Source organism: Balaenoptera ricei, chromosome 4, assembly GCF_028023285.1.
Source record: "Balaenoptera ricei isolate mBalRic1 chromosome 4, mBalRic1.hap2, whole genome shotgun sequence".
Classification (NCBI taxonomy): domain Eukaryota; kingdom Metazoa; phylum Chordata; class Mammalia; order Artiodactyla; family Balaenopteridae; genus Balaenoptera; species Balaenoptera ricei.
The window spans coordinates 3,107,564-3,129,029 of NC_082642.1; the positions used below are offsets into that span (position 1 = coordinate 3,107,564).

Sequence of the window (21,466 nt, forward strand, 5' to 3'; positions counted from 1 at the left end):
AGTTCTGTTTTCCCTGAGTGCCCTTGGCTCTGTCCCTTGTGTGTTGACATAGTAATTGAGGCAGCAGCAACGTGGCTTCAAAACTGATAGGATCGTGAAGATGCAGAAAGGGACCTTCTCTTCAGTGCTTCCTTTTCAAGAGGGAAGAACCCCTTTCCACACCCTTCTCTCAAAGCAGGGTGCCCATGTCTCCTTGGTTAGAACTGGGTTATGTTCCCACACCTAAAGCAATTGTAGGACACAGGAGTGGGGCCACCCCACTGGTTTGGACCCACTAGAACTTGCCCTGGGGCTGGGCGTAGGCTCATTTCCCTGTGAGTCATGTGGAGAATGAGTTAGAAAGACAAATTGGGACTGTGCCATTAAGGCAGAGCAGAGGCGTGGACGGTGTATATGGGCAATCAGTAAGATTGCAACCCTTCTGATTCATGCCCCCAAACAAGCAAGTAAACAAACAAAAAATACTGTCTTAGTCTAAAGTAATCCGCTCAGCAAGTGCTTCTCTGACACACACTTGCAGCGTTGCTCCACTACCTAAATAATGCTAATCTCTGGTCTGTTACTCCAGCCCCTCATAATCTAGCCTCTAGCTCGATTTATCTCTTTCCAGCTTTATCTCCCATTACTCTCCCTCTTGAGCTTTTCAGTCCAGTGTAAATGGCCTGTTCAACATCTGTGGAGTGGGCCTCGTGTTTCTGTATCTTTATGTCTCTTTCCCTGGGCTGCCACTGTGTTTTCCCCTCCGCCTCTCTAAGCCCTGCTCTGCCTTTACCCTCATAGCTTTCTCTCTATAAATCCCAATCACATTTAGCTATGCTATTTGGTTACCACCAAATTTTTTTTTCCCTTCAATTTTTAATTGCTGTTTTATGCATATTGTAAAATGTCAAAGTTGGCTCTAGGTCTTTGTATGTTTTCCTTGCATAAACGTATAAATTATACATTTGACATATTCATAGCCCCCTTTTCTACCAACCTGCTTGTCCTGCTGGGCATATCTGTCTTCCTATCATAAATTTCAATACATCCTGACGCAACACCTAGGAGGGTGTTGTCTGGCTGTCCAGGAGAGTAAAGTGGTACATGGAGAAGGTTACTAGCAGGAAATGACAGAGCTTGTATTTCACATTTGGGCTTAATATCATGATTCACAGACAATGAATTTTATTTTTAAATTTTAAGATGATTTTGCTTTGCCTACATATCTTCACCTGCCACTTAACTGTGTATCTCTCTCCTCACAGTACTTATTGACTCCATTTACAAAGTCACCGAGGGTCGGCAGTCTGAAATATTCCACAGACAGGCTGAGGGGAACTTTGATCCCAGCTGCTGCTTCACCATCTACCATGGCAACCACATGGAGTCCCTGGACCTCATCACCTCCAACCCTGAGGAGGCCCGCACCTGGATCACAGGCCTCAAGTACCTGATGGCCGGCATCAGTGATGAAGATTCCCTTGCCAAAAGGCAGAGGACCCACGACCAATATCCTCCCGAGAACTTTAATTCTAAACTGTGTGTGTGAGTGTGTGTGTGTGTGTGTGTGTGTGTGTGTATGTGTGTGTGTGTGTGGATTAGACTATATTTTTTTCCCATAATTTTGAGGCTTAAATCCACTTTCCTTGCTGTTTTTTAAATTTAATTTAATAATTTTTATTTATTTATTTTTGGTTGCATTGTGTCTTTGTTGCTGCGTGCAGGCTTTCTCTAGTTGCAGCGAGTGGGGGGCTACTCTTTGTTGTGCTGTGCGGGCTTCTCATTGCGGTGGCTTCTCTTGTTGCAGAGCACGGGCTCTAGGTGCACGGGCTTCAGTAGTTGTGGCTCCCAGGTTCTAGAGCGCAGGCTCAGTAGTTGTGGCGCACAGGCTCAGTTGCTCCGCGGCATGTGGGATCTTCCCAGACCAGGGCTCAAACCCGTGTCCCCTGCATTGGCAGGTGGATTCTTAACGACTGTGCCACCAGGGAAGCCCCCCATTGCTGTTTTTTTCTTTACCCTTAGTACCTTTCTGTCCCCTCCTCACTCCCACCCCAAGTAAATGAATGCATAGAACATGTAGAAACTTAAGCTTGCGTGAACTGAGGTGCAGACTTCTGAGGAGACTGGATTTACTTTCACAATTTGTGACATGTATGGCCTTTCTGGCCTCAGTTTCCTTATCTGTAAAGTGAGGGTGTTAGGCTCGTTGACCGCTTTGGTTCCCTTCCTCACATTTTGAATGGTCTTAAGAATACATGTTCCCCCTCTCCATGTAGGAAATAGTACCACTTCCTTCCTTGGGTGTCACTGGAATGTGCACCCTAATTTTTTCCCAGAGTGGTGGTAAATTTGTGCTGCTCTAGCTATAATCCCTCACCAAGGGCATTGTTGGAGCAGACTGGAAATATTCAGCCCCTGAAAGGATGTTGACAGTGTAAAGGTCTAAGCTGATGAGCCATGATGTTTTCATCAGTATTCACAGCATGCAGATAAATGCAACTGGGATTCATAAATGAACAAAACATAAACATAGGAATTAACTTTCTGTGCTTTTTCCTGCTAGTTTGGTTCCTAACTCCTTTACATTTGATAAAAAACAAATACTGAATCATTGAGAATGCTCTCCAGTGCAAGCCACAGAACCATACTAACAGTGCCTCAAACAATAAAGAATATTCATTTTCTCATGAACAAGAGATCTGAGATAGAGCGGTTCCAGGGTTAGTTAATTCAGTGGCTCAGTAATGTCATTAGAGACCTAGGTTCTGCCATTCTCAGCATGTTGGCTTGGTCCTTAAGCTGACTACCCTTTGGTCAAAGAGAAGTGCAGCAGCTCTAAACACAGAGAAGTCCTGCCCAGAGGGAACAAAGTTTCTTCTCATAACCACCCCCCCGCCTTTTTTTTTTTAAGAGCAAAGAAAAACTTCCCAGGAGCTCCACAGAAGACTACCTCTCATCAATGGCCAGAAATGCTATTACAGGCCCATTCCTAAACCAACCTCTGACAAGAGAAATTAACATAATTGGATTTTGATCTCAGGACCCTTTTTGCATTTTTAAAAACTGAAGACTCCAAAGAGTTTTTATGTGGGTTCAATCTATTGATATTTGTCATATAAGACATTAAATCTGAGAATTTCAAAAATATCTTACTAAAAATTATAATAAACTATTACATGTTAATGTATTTTTATGAAAAATAACTTTTTCAAAGTAAAAGAAATTAGTGAGAATTGTGGTATTGCTCTACTCTACTGCAAGTCTTTAAGGTTTTCTACATGTAAGATCATATCATCTGCAAACAGATAATTATACTTCTTCCTTTCAGATTTGGATGGCTTTTATTTCTTTTTCTTGCCTAGTTGCTCTGGCTAGAACTTCTAGTACTATGCTGAGAAGAAGTGGTGAAGGCAGGCATCCTTGCCTTGTTCCTGATCTTAGAGAAAAAGCTTTCAGTCTCTAACTATTGAATATAATATTTGCTGTGGTTTTTTCATATATTGCTTTTATTATATTGAGGTAGTTTTCTTCTATTTCTATTTTGTTGAGTGTTTTTATCGTGAAAGGGTGTTGAATTTTGTCAGATGCTTTTTCTGCATCAATTGAGATGATTGTGGTTTTTCTCTTCATTATGTTGATGCAGCATATTACTTTGATCAATTCTTATATGTTGAACCATCCTTGTATTCCAGGACTAAATCCCACTTGGTCATGGTGTATAATCCTTTTAATATGCTGCTGAATTGTACTGCTAGTACAGCTGACCCTTGAACAATGCAGGAGTTGGGGTACAGACCTCCTCAGCAGTTGAAAATCTCAGTATAACTTTATAGTTGGCCCTCCGTATCTGAGGTTCTGTATCTGTGGATTCAACCAGCTGTAGATTGTGTAGTACTGTAGTACTTATTTATTGAAAAAAATTTCCCATATAAGTGGACCCACACAATTCAAACCCCTGGTGTTCAAGGATCAACTATATATTGTTGAGGATTTTTGCATCAGTGTAAATAAGAGATAATGGTCTGTAGTTATCTTGTAGTGTCTTTGTCTGCCTTTGGTGACCTCATAGAATGAGTTAGGAAGTGTTCCCTCCACTTTAATTTTTTCTGGAAAAATTTGAGGATTTTGGTGTTTGTTCTTTAAATATTTGATAGAATTCACCAGTGAAACCATCAAGCCCAGGGATTTTCTTTGTTGAGAGATTTTTGATCACTGATTCAATCTTCTTATTAGTTATAGATCTATTCAGATTTTCTATTTGTGATATAGTCTTGGTAGGTTTTATATTTCTAGGAATTTGTCCATTTCATCTAGGTTATTCAATTTTTTGGTGCATAGTTTTTTATAGTAGTATCTTATAGTCCTTTATGTTTCTGTAGAATCAGTAGTAATGTCCCCACTTTCACTTCTGATTTTAGTACTTTGAGTCTTTTTTTCTCTTCGTCCATCTAACAAGAGGTTTGTCAATTTTATTGATCTTTTTGATAAAACTACTTCTGGTTTCATTGATTTTTCTCAGTTGTTTTTCTACTTCATATCTGTTCTCATCTTTCTTATTTCCTTCTTTCTGCTATCTATCTTTTTAAATCTATTGAGACTTAATTGCTGTCTCAAGTGTGATCTATTCTGAAAATGTCCCATGTGCACTTGAGAAGACTGTATATGCTGTTATTGTTGGGTAGAGTGTCGATATATGTCTGTTAGATCTAGTTGGTTTATTGTGTTGTTTAAATTCTTTATTTCCTTAGTTCTGTCTAGTTGTTCTATCCACTATTGTGAGTGAGGTACTGAAGTCTCCAAGTATTATTGTAGAATTATTTCTCTCTACAATTTTCACCGTTTTTGCCTTATATATTTTGATGATCTGTCATTAGATGCATAAATGTCTATAACTGTTATATCTTGCTGTATTGAGAATTCTATTAATACATAATATCCTTCTTTGTCTCTTACAGCCTTTTTTTGATTTAAAGTCTATTGTTTGGTGTTAGTATAGCCACCCCAGCTCTCTTTTCGTTATGATTTGCATGGAGTATCTTTTTCCATCCTTTCATTTTCAACCTGTTTGCGTTTTTGGATCTCAAGTGAGTCTCTTGTAGACAGCATAGAGTAGGGTCATGAGTTTTTATCTATTCTGTCAATCTGCCTTTTGATTGGGGAGTTTAATTCATTTACATTAAAATAATTATTGATAAGGATTAATATCTGTTATTGTGCTATTTGTTTTCTTTATGCCTTATAGCTTTTTTGGTCTCTTATTTCTTGCATTACTGTCTTCTTTTTTTTTTTTGTATCAAAATATTTAAATACCATTTATATAAATTCTATAGCTGTTTTCTTTGTGGTTACCTTGGGGATTACATTTAATGTCCTAAAGTTACAATACTCTAGTTTGAATTTTTACCAGCTTAGGTGAATAGTTTTTTGAACATGATTTGTTTGTCCATGTTTACTGGCAGTAGAAAGTTTTCATATTTGAATTAATCAGACTGACAGTTGAGGAATTTTATACTCTGAAAATATGCTATCTGGAAAGCGAGTGTACCCCAGAACCCCACAGAGGAACAATTTTATAAGAAATATTGAAGAGTTGATGCTTATGTCAGTGAGGAAAGAAAAGGAAACAGGAAATTAATGAATAATGAAGAAGAAGCTGATGTCAAAAATAGGAAATATTATACTGAGTCAGAGAACCATTCTCATACAGATTTGTCAGAATTGGATAGGGGTTTAGATAATGTCTTAAAATCAGAATGACATCCTTGATTGGATGTAAATTTAATAACATTAATTGAGGAGAACAGAGCTGATATGTTCATTATCATTACATTTCAGTTAGGCCTGAAAATTTCAACTGTGAATGAATAATGAGAATAATGAATCTTAAATAGTTGTATGAAAAAAATCCATCCAGTGTAAAGTGAAATTCAAGTTATTTCTGCAGTGTGGCCATGTTGAATGGAGGTAGATGAAGTACTCGTGTCTATCAGAAGCAATATAGTCTTGTGGTTAAGGAGCGAGACAGTGCTGCCTTGTCTGGGTCCAGCCCCAGCTCTGACGTGTACTATGTAACTTTGGGGGACTTACTTAAACTCTTTTACTTCAGAGTCTTTATCTGTAACATGGTGATGATGATAATGATGGTGCCCGCCCTATGTCATTGTGTGACCATCAAATGAGTTGATTATACACAAAGTGCTTTGAACACTGTCCAGCTCATATTAAGCATTTTATAAATAGTAGCTGCTGTTGTTACTGCTAAAGAGAGATAAGGATTGGCAAATCTTTTGCTTTTCCTGTTCAGATAGATTGATGTCTGAAAAGTCGATGGTCCCAGCATGCAAAGATGATGATGCTGGCATATTCCTCCATCAGATCATTCTCCTCCTTGATGCCCCCACCTTACCTCTTGATGCCACTTGGGAAATTATTACCTGTAGAAGACTTTATGGGTGTTGTAAACTGAAGCCTTACACCTTCCCTATAAATCAGGGGTCCTGCAAACTGCAGCCTGTAGGTAAATCTGACCCACCACCTTTTTATATGGGCTCCTGAGCTAACAATGGGTTTTCAGTGGTTGAAAAAATCAAAAGAAGTATAAAGTTTTGTGACACATGAAATTTTATGCCAATTAATTTATGTATTGTGTATGGTAGCTTCTGTGTAACAATGGCATAGTAGAGTAGTTGCAATTGAGACCAAATGGCCTGCAAAACCTAAAATGTTTATTATCAGGCCCTCTTCAGAAAAAGTTTGCCCACCCCTGCACTAAATAATACCGTTCAATGCTTTACATTCTCCTAAAGTTTTTTGATTAAACAATACTAGGCCATAACTTTTCATTCAGTTTTTACTCTCCTAGTTTTTCTTTGCAGAATTACTATTTCTTTTCTTAAATTTATCATGTATTGGCTATGAATCATTAATTCAGGGTTTTCTTGGGCACTCATGTCTTAATTATGAACAACAACTTTGAGGTATCAGAATATTTTTACCTGCAATTATATCTTATACCATGTGTACTGTTACTGAGAGAGAATGGTATTTGCTTTCATAGAATCTTACAGTTGGAAGGGGCTTCAAGGTCATCTAGTTGTGCTCACTGACATTATACATGAAGAAATGGAAGCCCCAAGAGGTGACGTAAGTGACCCACTGTCACAAGGCCAGGTCAGCATGGAATCAGAAGTAGTGTATATTTCTTGGTCTGAGTCTATACATGAAGAAATGGAAGCCCCAAGAGGTGATGTAAGTGACCCACTGTCACAAGGCCAGGTCAGCATGGAATCAGAAGTAGTGTATATTTCTTGGTCTGAGTCGGCCTCTGTTTCTGTCTTACCAATCCCAGATCCCCTAAACCAATTGTCAAGGCCAGCTTGTGTGTTGACGCTGAAGGCCTTGCAGACACAGACTCACCCAAAAGGGTTTGCTTCTGCAGAATATTCATGCTTAGTGTCTGCTTGTACCTGCTTCTTCTCTGGAGAAATCTTTGAGATGCTTTGATAAAGAAGTATAGAATAAAAGGATGAAAATGCTGCCATCCTTGGACTCATTTATTCATTTCTTTGAACTCTGGGCAAATATTTTGTGGGACACAGAGCAGTGTTCACAGTCAAAGGAAATAGAGCTCATGCAATGGGTGCTGTATTCCCAGAAAACAGAAAAAAATGAGATTCAGGTACTTACTAGTAATTGGCCCAAATGTTTCACTCTTTTGATTCTTCAGTTATTTTTCCCCTGGTCCTGGGTCATCCTTTAATTTCCAGGTATCATATATAATGAGGTCCTGCCTGAACTCTATGAGGAACAATTGAATTTGAAAGAACTGGGCTGGTTATATTCAAATGTTATAAAGGGAACAAAATGTGAAACAGATATTTACGACTGAAAAATCACTTCTATTTAACTTTAGGAGAAATAAGACTAATTTTCCAGTCTTTACTTTCTAAGGTATAATCTCCTATAATCATAGTTTGAATCACCTAAGAAGTATAAGTGTTCTGAGTTACTACTGGGAGGTTAGTTAATATTTTGTCTTAAATGAAAAATTTTCAGTTTGATGTCACCTGTTTGATAAGCAAATGTGATTCTTTGACACTTTCCTTTGATCTACTCCCATTCTCCCATTTCTTAGATTTAAACCTAAGTCTTTCCCTTACTTTGATTCTGTTTTTCTTCCTTCATCTTCATTCTTTTCCTCTTCATTACCCTTTGAATTTTGAAGCTCAATTTGGTTTTCTAAATATACATACCATTCCCACCTTCTGTTATCTACCCCCTAACAACTGTGAATCATACATTTTTAAAAAGCCCTTTGCTAAAACTTAACTGGGAATTTTAAACTCATCCATTTGTTACCAGTTTTTCTGCTTCCTCACTATGTAAAACGACCCAAGACTCATCCTCCTGGGGGCCTTTTAAAATCTCAGTTCACGTGATGTAAATCCTTTGTATCTAAACTCATATCCTCAGGCACCTAGTATCATACCTGAGCTTTGAAGCAACCTCTATTATATCAGACTTGCAGTTCCTATTAATGCCCTTGATTTAGAAGTTGGAGACATTAGGTAAGAATTGTCAAAGCTAGTCATAGGAAGAGGAGCAGTGTAGAGACAGGCCTTCTGTGCAGGAGAAAACAGTGCTAGACCAAGTGGGAGGAGACCTGGGGTTGAGACCTGGTTCTCTTACTAATTCTTACCAAATTTCTCCCTCTCTTCTAGTTTTATATCCTCATCTGAACAATGAGGAGATTGAATGAGATGGTCTAAGCTTCTAAATGTAAGAGTGGGACTGAGAAAAGGGAATTGAAAAGATCATGTTGTGTAGGGGTATTGTGAAGGTTAAAAAAAAAAATTACTGGATGAAAGGTCATAGATGGAGAAGATAAGGCCTAAATTTGGTATACATGGGGTCTCATCACATCATAGAGATGCTTTAACAGTTTGGATAAAATGTTAAAGAAGCTCCCAGACTAATATGGTTTGACTCTCATTTCCCAGTGAAGGGAATCACCTATATGTGGTCTCCTTCCCCCAGTTCCTTTTGTTGTTGTCACTGTTAGTAGCTCACTAAAAGCCTGTGGATTGCAGGTCCTCCTCAAAAGAATTTCTTCTCAAGTTTGGTGTTAATGATAAATGTCCTTGTGAGTATTCTGTGAAAGCAGTTTTTATTTTGATGAAAATGCAAGTGTTTTTCTTGACCTTTCTGCAAGTGGGTGAAGCAGACCTTTGAGGAAGCTGATAAGAATGGTGATGGCTTATTGAACATTGAAGAGATACACCAATTGATGCACAAACTAAATGTCAATCTGCCCCGAAGAAAAGTCAGACAAATGTTTCAGGTATATTTTCACAATTGGATTGGCCTTATGTAAAATACACGTTGGAGGTTATCGATATACTGAGGTATTTCAAAAGGCTATTTTGTCTTGTTGGAAGCTAATATTACTACTCTGTATTATTTTGTTTTTCTTTGAAGACAGAGGCATTTTATTTCATCAAGGAAAACTTCCTAAACTTAACGTGCATCCACAGTTTCGCTTCCTAAAGTGCTTTGTTGTTGTTGTTGCCATTTTCAGAGAGTAATTCTAAGCATTTTACCTGACACTTAAATAATGGGGTAAATGGGATCAAGTCACTTGGAGAGGATGATAAGATCTCATCTACCAACCTCATGGTCTGTTGTGAGGATCAGAATAAAGACTGAGTAACGTGGCAAAATAGCACGTGTCGAAATCCTCAAGAGCCCTCTATTTTGTTACAGAAGAGTTTAAGGTTTAGAATCCATGAGCCTTAGAAGTGCTGTATCACTTCTACCATTTAGGGAGCCCTCCAGAAGTTCACTCCACTGCTTGTTGGTGTTAGATGAGATGCTCTTTCCCTGTTGGTAAGTTCTGGAGGAATATCCATGGGCCCAAACTTATTCTGTGCCCCCCAGCTGGTATTGTACTCAGTCTTCCACCTAAGGTGCAAAAGTGAGTTCTGTTAAGTTAAAGTTGGTGCAAAGACTAGATTATTAGTAATTAGTAGACTACTAATTTAGGAAATGCTCTTATTTGGAGATAAGTCATATGTATAATCCATGTTTTGCAGTGATTTTCTAAGTGACTAGGTAGGTGATATTTTTAATGTGTAAAATTAAGTATAAGGGTTATATTTTATGATGTTTAATGTTTTGTGCTTCCTTTGTTTTCTAACCTCGTGTTATCAGAGATGGTAAGGGCAGAAACAGCATGAGGGGTGAGTTGCAACAATGAATGGAAGATGGAGGATGGCTTCGATCTGTGACCTCTTACGGTCACAGGTCCTGTGGTCTTGTCCTTGGAAGCTGGAGATGGTTTGCACTGGGGGAACTTGGTCCCATTGCACTGAAGAGAAAGGAAAGAAGAGGAAGGAATGAGATAGTCTATAAAAGGAACCAGAGGTAGAATGAGGGACTTTGGAGGGGAAATGAGTTGTCACAGAGTGAATTGTCTTTAAAGTATATGGAAAGATTTGCCATGTTCTTGGCACTCCCTGTGACACCTTACTTTTGTTCTGTTTCGAGCCCCACCTCCCCATGCGTTCCTTTCCATAGGAGATATTCATAGTACTGGAGAGATAGCTCTGATTAAATCAGAGAGGCCATGCTTAAATAGGAGGGCAAAGTCTATACCTACAAAAATAATGATTTGGGGGGTACTTTTTGGAAATAAGATAGAGAAGTAACATAAGATATTGAACTATTTTTACTCCTATATTTTTTCTTCCTTCAGACACATTTTATCTCTAATACACTAAGTATCTTAGAGGGTAAACCGGGAAATGTTTATGTCAAAAGTCTTGTAAGTTCAAAGTTAATGCTTTAGAGAAGTTTTAAGAAAACATTAAGGTCTCTTTTTATGACCTTGGATTTAAAGACTGAAAGACTTCTCAAGCCGGGAGTGACTAGAGAAGCAGCTGGGCTTCTATTGTATGTAGAATATTTCTATCATAGGTCTTGCATGTAGCGGAGTTCTGTGAGTGCTCAGGGTGGAGTGATCTTAGTATGATTTTAAGGAACTTTTTTTTTTTTAATGAATTGCTGGTAAAGACATTAAAGCCTTCCTGGAATTTTCTTTGCCTTTTTGTTGCAGTGCAAGATTCAACTGGTTTTTTTAAAAAAATAATCTTTTAAGGTATGGATAGCTTCTTTTGAAGTCTTTGATGCTATTGCTTAAACCTTAGAGTTTTACTGTTCTTAATGGTTTAGGCATTTCCAAGGAAGTCTTGAAAAATGTATCATCTCTCGATCCAGGGTTAGATAATTTTGAAACAAAGTTATGGCAGAAATGTGAACATTAGACCTACTTTCTTTGGATGCAAAGACTCTACAACCAAGAGCCTCAAACACCAAAAATGTTGGTATTCTGTAGACCAATCTGTCTCTGCCTTTAAAATGACAGAAGGTACACCAACAGCATCACAAAGAAACAGTGTACGATTTAAATATTGGTCTAGGAGATTAACCAAGATGGCGGAGTAGAAGGACGTGCTGTCACTCCCTCTTGTGAGAGCACCAGAATCACAACTGGCTGCTGGACAATCATTGACAGGAAGACCCTGGACTTCACCAAGGAGGATACCCCACGTCCAAGGACAGAGGAGAAGCCACAGTGAGACGGTAGGAGGGGCGCAAGCAGAGTAAAATCAAACCCCATAACTGCTGGGTGGGTGACTCACAGACTGGCGAACACTTATACCACAGAAGTCCACCCACTGGAGTAAAGGTTCTGAGCCCCACGTCAGGCTTCCCAACCTGGGGGTCAGGCAACGGGAGGAGGAATTCCTAGAGAATCAGACTTTGAAGCCTAGTGGGAATTGGATTGCAGGACTTTGACGGGACTGGGGGAAACAGAGACCCCACTCTTGGAGGGCACACACAAAGTAATGTGTGCATCAGGACCCAGGGGAAGGAGCAGTGAGCCTGGGGGAGACTGAACCAGACCTACCTGCTGGTGTTGGGGGGTCTCCTGCAGAGGCGAGTGGTGGCTCTGTTTCACCGTGGGGATAAGGACACTGGCAGCAGAGGTTCTGGGAAGTTCTCCTTGGCGTGAGCCCTCCCAGAGTCTGCCATTAACCCCACCAAAGAGCACGGGTAGGCTCCAGTGTTGGGTTGCCTCAGGCAAAACAGCCAACAGGGAGGGAACCCAGCCCCACCCATCAACAGTCAAGTGGATTAAGGTTTTACTGAGCTCTGACCGCCACAGCAACAGGGAGGGAACCCAGCCCCACCCATCAACAGTCAAGTGGATTAAGGTTTTACTGAGCTCTGACCGCCACAGCAACAGTCAGCTCTACCCACCACCAGAGCCTCCCATCAAGCCTCTTAGATAGCCTCAACCACCAGAGGGCAGACAACAGAAGCAAGAAAAACTATAATCCTGCAGCCTGTGGACCAAAAACCACAGTTACAGAAAGATAGAGAAGATGAAAAGGCAGAGGGCTATGTACCAGATGAAGGAACAAGAAAAAACCCCAGAAAAACAACTAAATGAAGTGGAGATAGGCAACCTTCCAGAAAAAGAATTCAGAATAATGATAGTGAAGATGATCCAGGACCTTGGAATAAGAATGGAGGCAAAGATTGAGAAGATGCAAGAAATGATTAACAAAGACCTAGAAGAATTAAAGAACAAACAAACAGAGATGAACAATACAATAACTGAAATGAAAACTACACTAGAAGGAATCAATAGCAGAATAACTGAGGCAGAAGAACGGATAAGTGACCTGGAAGACAGAATGATGGAATTCACTGCTGCGGAACAGACTAAAGAAAAAAGAATGAAAAGAAATGAAGACAGCCTAAGAGACCTCTGGGACAACATTAAACGCAACAACATTCGCATTATAGGGGTCCCAGAAGGAGAAGAGAGAGAGAAAGTACCAGAGAAAATATTTGAAGAGATTATAGTCGAAAACTTCCCTAACATGGGAAAGGAAATAGCCACCCAAGCCCAGGAAGCGCAGAGAGTCCCATACAGGATAAACCCAAGGAGAAACACGCCGAGACACATAGTAATCAAAGTGGCAAAAATTAAAGACAAAGAAAAATTATTGAAAGCAGCAAGGGAAAAACGACAAATAACATACAAGGGAACTCCCATAAGGTTAACAGCTGATTTCTCAGCAGAAACTCTGCAAGCCAGAAGGGAGTGGCATGATATCCTTAAAGTGATGAAAGGGAAGAACCTACAACCAAGATTACTCTACCCGGCAAGGATCTCATTTAGATTTGATGGAGAAATCAAAAGCTTTACAGACAAGCAAAAGCTAAGAGAATTCAGCACCACCAAACCAGCTCTACAACAAATGCTAAAGGAACTTCTCTAAGTGGGAAACACAAGAGAAGAAAAGGACCTACAAAAACAAACCCAAAACAATTAAGAAAATGGTCATAGGAACATACATATCGATTATTACCTTAAACGTGAATGGATTAAATGCCCCAACCAAAAGACATAGACTGGCTGAATGGATACAAAAACAAGACCCATATATATGCTGTCTACAAGAGACCCACTTTAGACCTAGGGACACATACAGACTGAAAGTGAGGGGATGGAAAAAGATATTCCATGCAAATGGAAATCAAAAGAAAGCTGGAGTAGCTATACTCATATCAGATAAAATAGACTTTAAAATAAAGAATGTTACAAGAGACAAGGAAGGACACTACATAATGATCCAGGGATCAATCCAAGAAGAAAATATAACAATTATAAATATATATGCACCCAACATAGGAGCACCTCAATACATAAGGCAACTGCTAACAGCTCTAAAAGAGGAAATCGACAGTAACACAATAATAGTGGGGGACTTTAACACCTCACTTACACCAATGGACAGATCATCCAAAATGAAAATAAATAAGGAAACAGAAGCTTTAAATGACACAATAGACCAGATAGATTTAATTGATATATATCGGACATTCCATCCAAAAACAGCAGATTACACGTTCTTCTCAACTGCGCACGGAACATTCTCCAAGATAGATCACATCTTGGGTCACAAATCAAGCCTCAGTAAATTTAAGAAAATTGAAATCATATCAAGCATCTTTTCTGACCACAACGCTATGAGATTAGAAATGAATTACAGGGAAAAAAACGTAAAAAGGACAAACACATGGAGGCTAAACAATACGTTACTAAATAACCAAGAGATCACTGAAGAAATCAAAGAGGAAATCAAAAAATACCTAGAGACAAATGACAATGAAAACACGACGACCCAAAACCTATGGGATGCAGCAAAAGCAGTTCTAAGAGGGAAGTTTATAGCTATACAAGCCTACCTAAAGAAACAAGAAAAAGCTCAAGTAAACAATCTAACCTTACACTTAAAGAAACTAGAGAAAGAAGAACAAACAAAACCCAAAGTTAGCAGAAGGAAAGAAATCATAAAGATCAGAGCAGAAATAAATGAAATAGAAACAAAGAAAACAATAGCAAAGATCAATAAAACTAAAAGTTGGTTCTTTGAGAAGATAAACAAAATTGATAAGCCATTAGCCAGACTCATCAAGAAAAAGAGGGAGAGGACTCAAATCAATAAAATCAGAAATGAAAAAGGAGAAGTTACAACAGACACCGCAGAAATACAAAGCATCCTAAGAGATTACTACAAGCAACTTTATGCCAATAAAATGGACAACCTGGAAGAAATGGACAAATTCTTAGAAAGGTATAACCTTCCAAGACTGAACCAGGAAGAAATAGAAAATATGAACAGACCAATCACAAGTAATGAAATTGAAACTGTGATTAAAAATCTTCCAACAAACAAAAGTCCAGGACCAGATGGCTTCACAGGTGAATTCTATCAAACATTTAGAGAAGAGCTAACACCCATCCTTCTCAAACTCTTCCAAAAAATTGCAGAGGAAGGAACACTCCCAAACTCATTCTATGAGGCCACCATCACCCTGAAACCAAAACCAGACAAAGACACTACAAAAAAAGAAAATTACAGACCAATATCACTGATGAATATAGATGCAAAAATCCTCAACAAAATACTAGCAAACAGGATCCAACAACACATTAAAAGGATCATACACCACGATCAAGTGGGATTTATCCCAGGGATGCAAGGATTCTTCAATATACGCAAATCAATCAATGTGATACACCATATTAACAAATTGAAGAATAAAAACCATATGATCATCTCAATAGATGCAGAAAAAGCTTTTGACAAAATTCAACACCCATTTCTGATAAAAACTCTCCAGAAAGTGGGCATAGAGGGAACCTACCTCAACATAATAAAGGCCATATATGACAAACCCACAGCAAACATCATTCTCAATGGTGAAAAACTGAAAGCATTTCCACTAAGATCAGGAACGAGACAAGGATGTCCACTCTCACCACTATTATTCAACATAGTTTTGGAAGTCCTAGCCACGGCAATCAGAGAAGAAAAAGAAATAAAAGGAATACAAATTGGAAAAGAAGAAGTAAAACTGTCACTGTTTGCGGATGACATGATACTATACATAGAGAATCCTAAAACTGCCACCAGAAAACTGCTAGAGCTAATTAATGAATATGGTAAAGTTGCAGGATACAAAATTAATGCACAGAAATCTCTTGCATTCCTATACACTAATGATGAAAAATCTGAAAGAGAAATTATGGAAACACTCCCATTTACCATTGCAACAAAAAGAATAAAATACCTAGGAATAAACCTACCTAGGGAGACAAAAGACCTGTATGCAGAAAACTATAAGACACTGATGAAAGAAATTAAAGATGATACCAACAGATGGAGAGATATACCATGTTCTTGGATTGGAAGAATCAACATTGTGAAAATGAGTATACTACCCAAAGCAATCTACAGATTCAATGCAATCCCTACCAAATTACCAATGGCATTTTTTACGGAGCTAGAACAAATCATCTTAAAATTTGTATGGAGACACAAAAGACCCCGAATAGGCAAAGCAGTCTTGAGGCAAAAAAATGGAGCTGGAGGAATCAGACTCCCTGACTTCAGACTATACTACAAAGCTACAGTAATTAAGACAATATGGTACTGGCACAAAAACAGAAACATAGATCAATGGAACAAGATAGAAAGCCCAGACATTAACCCACGCACCTATGGTCAACTAATCTATGACAAAGGAGGCAAAGATATACAATGGAGAAAAGACAGTCTCTTCAATAAGTGGTGCTGGGAAAACTGGACAGCTACATGTAAAAGAATGAAATTAGAATACTCCCTAACACCATACACAAAAATAAACTCAAAATGGATTAGAGACCTAAATATAAGACTGGACACTATAAAACTCTTAGAGGAAAACATAGGAAGAACACTCTTTGACATAAATCACAGCAAGATCTTTTTTGATCCACCTCCTAGAGTAATGGAAATAAAAACAAAAATAAACAAGTGGGACCTAATGAAACTTCAAAGCTTCTGCACAGCAAAGGAAACCATAAACAAGACGAAAAGACAACCCTCAGAATGGGAGAAAATATTTGCAAATGAATCAACGGACAAAGGATTAATCTCCAAAATATATAAACAGCTCATTCAGCTCAATATCAAAGAAACAAACACCCCAATCCAAAAATGGGCAGAAGACCTAAATAGACATTTCTCCAAAGAAGACATACAGATGGCCACGAAGCACATGAAAAGATGCTCAACATCACTAATTATTAGAGAAATGCAAATCAAAACTACAATGAGGTATCACCTCACTCCTGTTAGAATGGGCATCATCAGAAAATCTACAAACAACAAATGCTGGAGAGGGTGTGGTGAAAAGGGAACCCTCTTGCACTGTTGGTGGGAATGTAAATTGATACAGCCACTATGGAGAACAATATGGAGGTTCCTTAAAAAAAAAAAACTAAATATTGGTCTAAGTGTTTGCTCATAATTGACCCAAAGTTAGCAAAGTTTAAAAAAGTATATTTTTATACACACTTTGACTTTCAAAACTGTATTTAAAACCACATACCAGCTGACTGTATGTCACAACATCTATGAATTTCAAAATGCCATTCAGTCCCTGTCAGTTTTTGCTCAGCTACAACTGTGTTCACTTAAAAGAAAGGAGATCATGTAAATGGATTGGTTACTCATTATATATCCCCAACAGTTTTATGGTCTTATGACAAATTCAGCCAATCCGAAGGCAGGTACGTGGCGAAAGATCCTTGCTCAATAATTACTAGGAACAAATAATTTCAACTAGCGATCAGTCCAGATGGATTGTTCAGGCTTTTATGGAGGAAAAGGTACCAGTGATGCTGATGGCTGTAAGAGCAATAAGCTACCTGTGCAGAATTAAGAGAGATTCTATTATAGGTAAAAATTATTTGATTGAATTGCAGTTCAGAAGCTGATGAGAGACTAGAATTTTCATCATGTATTAATTTTCATCATGTATTTAATTTTCATTAAATGTATTTTCTCTCTTTTGTTCTTGATTAGTCTTGTCCAAAATTTCTTTTATTAGTTTTGTCAAAAGACCAGCTTTTGGTTTAATTGCTCACCTTTGATGTTATATCTGCTTGTTTTCTATTTCATTGCTTTCTGCTTTTGTTTATAATTTATTTCCTTCTATTTTCTTTAGCTTAACTTTCTTCTAGCGTTTGGAGTTGAATTATTAGCTTCTCTGATTTTAATCTACCTTGCTTATACATTGAAAACTTCAAGTTTCCCTCTAACTACTGCATCACACAAGTTGTATGTGGTGCGTGCGTTTACTTCTGTATGTTTCATTTCCTATTTAGAAATGTGTTTTTTCCAGACACAGTTTTTCTTAAGCTTTGTTGGTTGCTTTATAAATTTACTGTGATCAGAGAAATTAGTTTTTATGAGGTTGATTCTTTATAATTTGAAACTTTTTTTGGCCTAATATATAGTCAGTTTTTAAATTGATCCATGTGTGCTTGAAAAGAACTTGTTTACCATTTGTGAAATGTGTATTAACCTTTTTTATAGTAAATATTATTTCCGGCTACTGAATTTCCTATTTCATACTCTCACACTGCCTTGTTATTTTCTATGCCTCTTTCAGGAAGCTGATACAGATGAGAATCAGGGAACTTTGACATTTGAAGAGTTCTGTGTTTTTTACAAAATGATGTCATTGAGACGGGACCTTTATTTGCTGCTTTTGAGCTACAGTGACAAGAAAGATCACCTAACTGTGGAAGAACTGGCTCAGTTTTTGAAGGTGGAGCAAAAGGTATCATTAGACTGTTAAACTGAATGTTTACTTAAAAATACTTGTGAAAGATACATGAGTTTTTCTTGAAGTTGGGTGTAGGTATACTTTAAATTTAGGATAGAGGGGTAAATATCACAATTCCACAAAAATCTTATCTATGAGTTATTTAAAATGTGTTTCCAGCATCCTTAAAGAGGGAGTGACAAATTGAACACTTATACAATTTTTAACCTTAAATATGCATATTTTTACACAGAGTAGTGACAGTTAACTCATGTGTTTCCTTTCAGATACCATGGTAATGTTTTCTTTATAGTAATAATATAGCTAGATGCTTATTAACTATGACATAATTCTTAACTAGCAATATAGTAATTCATTGGTAAATATCTTCCTTCATACCTTACCCTGTGCATCTCTTTCATTTTGGCTGAGCTGTATACTTTATAATAAACCAGTAATAGTAAGTAAATCACTTTTCTGAGTTCTGTGAGTCATTCTAGCGAATCTTGGAAACTGAGTTGTGGGAATTGACAAAGACTTTCTCCTTAATGAAACAAACTCTAAGCAGGCTCTTTTGAGCCATTTTTTCGAAGGTTCCATCCTTTGGCCTTGTCCTTAAGAGTCCAGCTGTAGCAAGAATCCTAAGTCAGTTTAACCAGAATCTCCATCCTCGATATCTAATCGCCCTCAATATCTGATAAAGTTCCTTGCCTACCACTATTCCCTGGGTGATATTTGATCACCCTGGCCTGCATTTCAGGAAGAATCCTGTTAGGTCGGGTTAGCCAGAATCCCCTCTTATGCCTCCACTGACCCCTACCTTGCTCCTTGGCTATAAATCCCCACTCGTATTCGAAAATAAGCCAGTTCTATACTGAGCTCTCTTTTTCCGTTTTGCAATAGTTACTGATTAAAATCTATTTTTACTGTTTTAAGTAATGTCCAAAACTCCCAAATTTGTAGTAGGCCAGGCAGAAGTGGGGGTAGCCTGAGCACCTCATTTGCGGCTGGCATCTGAAGTGGGGTTAGTCTGTGGGACTGAGCCCTGTAGGGTCTAATGCTAACTCCAGATGGTTAATGTCGTAACTGAATTGCATTGTTGGATACCCACTTAGTGTCGGAGAATCAGAGAGTTGGTGGTGTCAGAAAAAAGACACTAGACCTGGTAATATTTTACTTTATCCCATTACCACAATCACATACATTTTAGGAATTACAGATTCAGATTTTATACATTTTGTTGTTGCTTTAAGGATTAAGCCAGATAGTGTTAGCAAAATGTTTTATCAAAATCAGTTATTTTAGTTTGATAATTTGGCAAAGGCAGAGATTCTCCATTAACAAAGTTAGCTCTTAAGATAGGCAGAAAATGGGAATGGGGTAATAGAAGAATTATTTTTCCCCAGAGAACATGCCCTTTCTAAATCTCTATTCCCTGTTTTCCTGCAATTATAACTACTCCTGCACTGTCATCAGAAGAACTCTTCCCAGTACAGTGGAAAGAACCTTAGACCAGGGGTACAGAAAATCTACGTTTCATATCCTGCAAGCTTTATCGGTTGGAGAATCTTGCGCAGGCCAGTCAGTATTGTTTCTGAGCCTTGGTTTCCTGATCTGTACAAAGGGGGGCTGATACCTACCTTTCTTTTTTTTAAATAAATTTTTAAAATTTATTTATTTATTTATTTTTGGCTGTGTTGGGTCTTCGTTTCTGTGCGAGGGCTTTCTCTAGTTGCGGCAAGCGGGGGCCACTCTTCATCGCGGTGCGCGGGCCTTTCACTGTCGCGGCCTCTCTTGTTGCGGGGCACAGGCTCCAGACACACAGGCTCAGTAGTTGTGGCTCACGGGCCTAGTTGCTCCGTGGCATGTGGGATCTTCCCAGACCAGGGCTCGAACCCGTGTCCCCTGCATTGGCAGGCAGATTCTCAACCACTGTGCCACCAGGGAAGCCCGATACCTACCTTTCTTATCTCACAATGTCAGATTGAAAATTGATTGGGATGATGAATGTGAAAGCCCTTTGACAGAGATATTCAGAAGCACAGCAGTGTGAGAAATTAAAATGTTAAAAGAAAGTGACTTCAAATTCATTTGTGCTAGTGGAATTTACCCAATCCATTTGAATAGCAATAGTGTATGTCACTTGCTAAGGGGCATATGTTTCTTCCCTCCTTTTGTTATATTGACATTCAACCGGTAAATTTTAGTTGGGGAAGACAGAAGCCAGTGTTCTGTGACATCTGCTCTTGGAAGATGATTACGCGTTTCCGGTTTAATTTTCTAAACTAGCCTGAAGCTACATATAGGTATAATGTGAAAGAAATTTTTTAAAATTATCATATATTAAGAGGCATAAACCATAAAGGAAAATATTAATGTCCTGAAACTTTATATGTGGTCCAATATATCAAACATCATAAAATGAATGTCAAATACAAACTCAGAAAATATTTATAATATACAAAAGAGAGAAATAGTGAATTTCCTTAATATGGAAAGTGCTCTCATAGACTATTTAGGGAAAAGATGACTCCCCAGTAGAAAAATGTGCAAAACATTTGAAACATATAAAAAAAATTGCACGTCAATGATCTATTAAAAATGTTCATCCTTCACTAGTAATTTAAAAATGTAAAATAAAACAGACTTGTTTTGAATTTTACTTTTTACTTTAATATGCTTCTGCATTATTTCCATTAAAAAATTTTTTTTATTGGAGTATGGTTGATTTACAATGTTAAGAGACCATTTTTCACCCAGCAAATTAGTAAAGGTTAAAAAAATATACTACCAAACATGGTGTCCATTTCTTATATTTCTGGTGAAGCTGGGGAATGGTACAATCTTTCTATGGGCAGTTTTATCATTAAATTTTATATAATATATAAAATTTTTACCAATCCATTTTACATCTAGTAATTCATCCTAAGGAAATAACTGTGTATAGAAAAAAAAAAGTTATAAAGTTGTGCATTTCAGCATTCTTTAAAACAGAGAAAAATTGGACATGATCTAAAAGTGCAGCAGGAGGGTCATTAGTCAAGAGTTTTGTGGGGTTTTGGGTTTCAAAATGGGATTTTCACAGTGGAACGAATCCGAGGCAATTTGATGATCCATATGGCAGTAATTCATTTGTTTCTGATGGTGTAAGATTGGTGTAGACACCAGAGTATTCAAATTTTACAGATTTACTCAGTTGTGAAATGAAATATCACTGCCGGCCACATATGCTGTCCGGGATTATGGGAGTTCA

General features: G+C 38.0%; 1 protein-coding gene across 1 annotated transcript in view; it reads left to right on the top strand.

Annotated features, from left to right (window-relative positions):
* Positions 1-21,466, top strand: part of PLCH1 (phospholipase C eta 1) — a 238,967-nt gene that overhangs the window by 129,337 nt on the left and 88,164 nt on the right. The window contains exons 4-6 of the mRNA XM_059920073.1: positions 1,245-1,487; positions 9,189-9,319; positions 18,058-18,228. Of these exons, the coding sequence (XP_059776056.1) occupies positions 1,245-1,487; positions 9,189-9,319; positions 18,058-18,228 (545 nt within the window). The remainder of the gene's footprint in view (positions 1-1,244; positions 1,488-9,188; positions 9,320-18,057; positions 18,229-21,466) is intronic.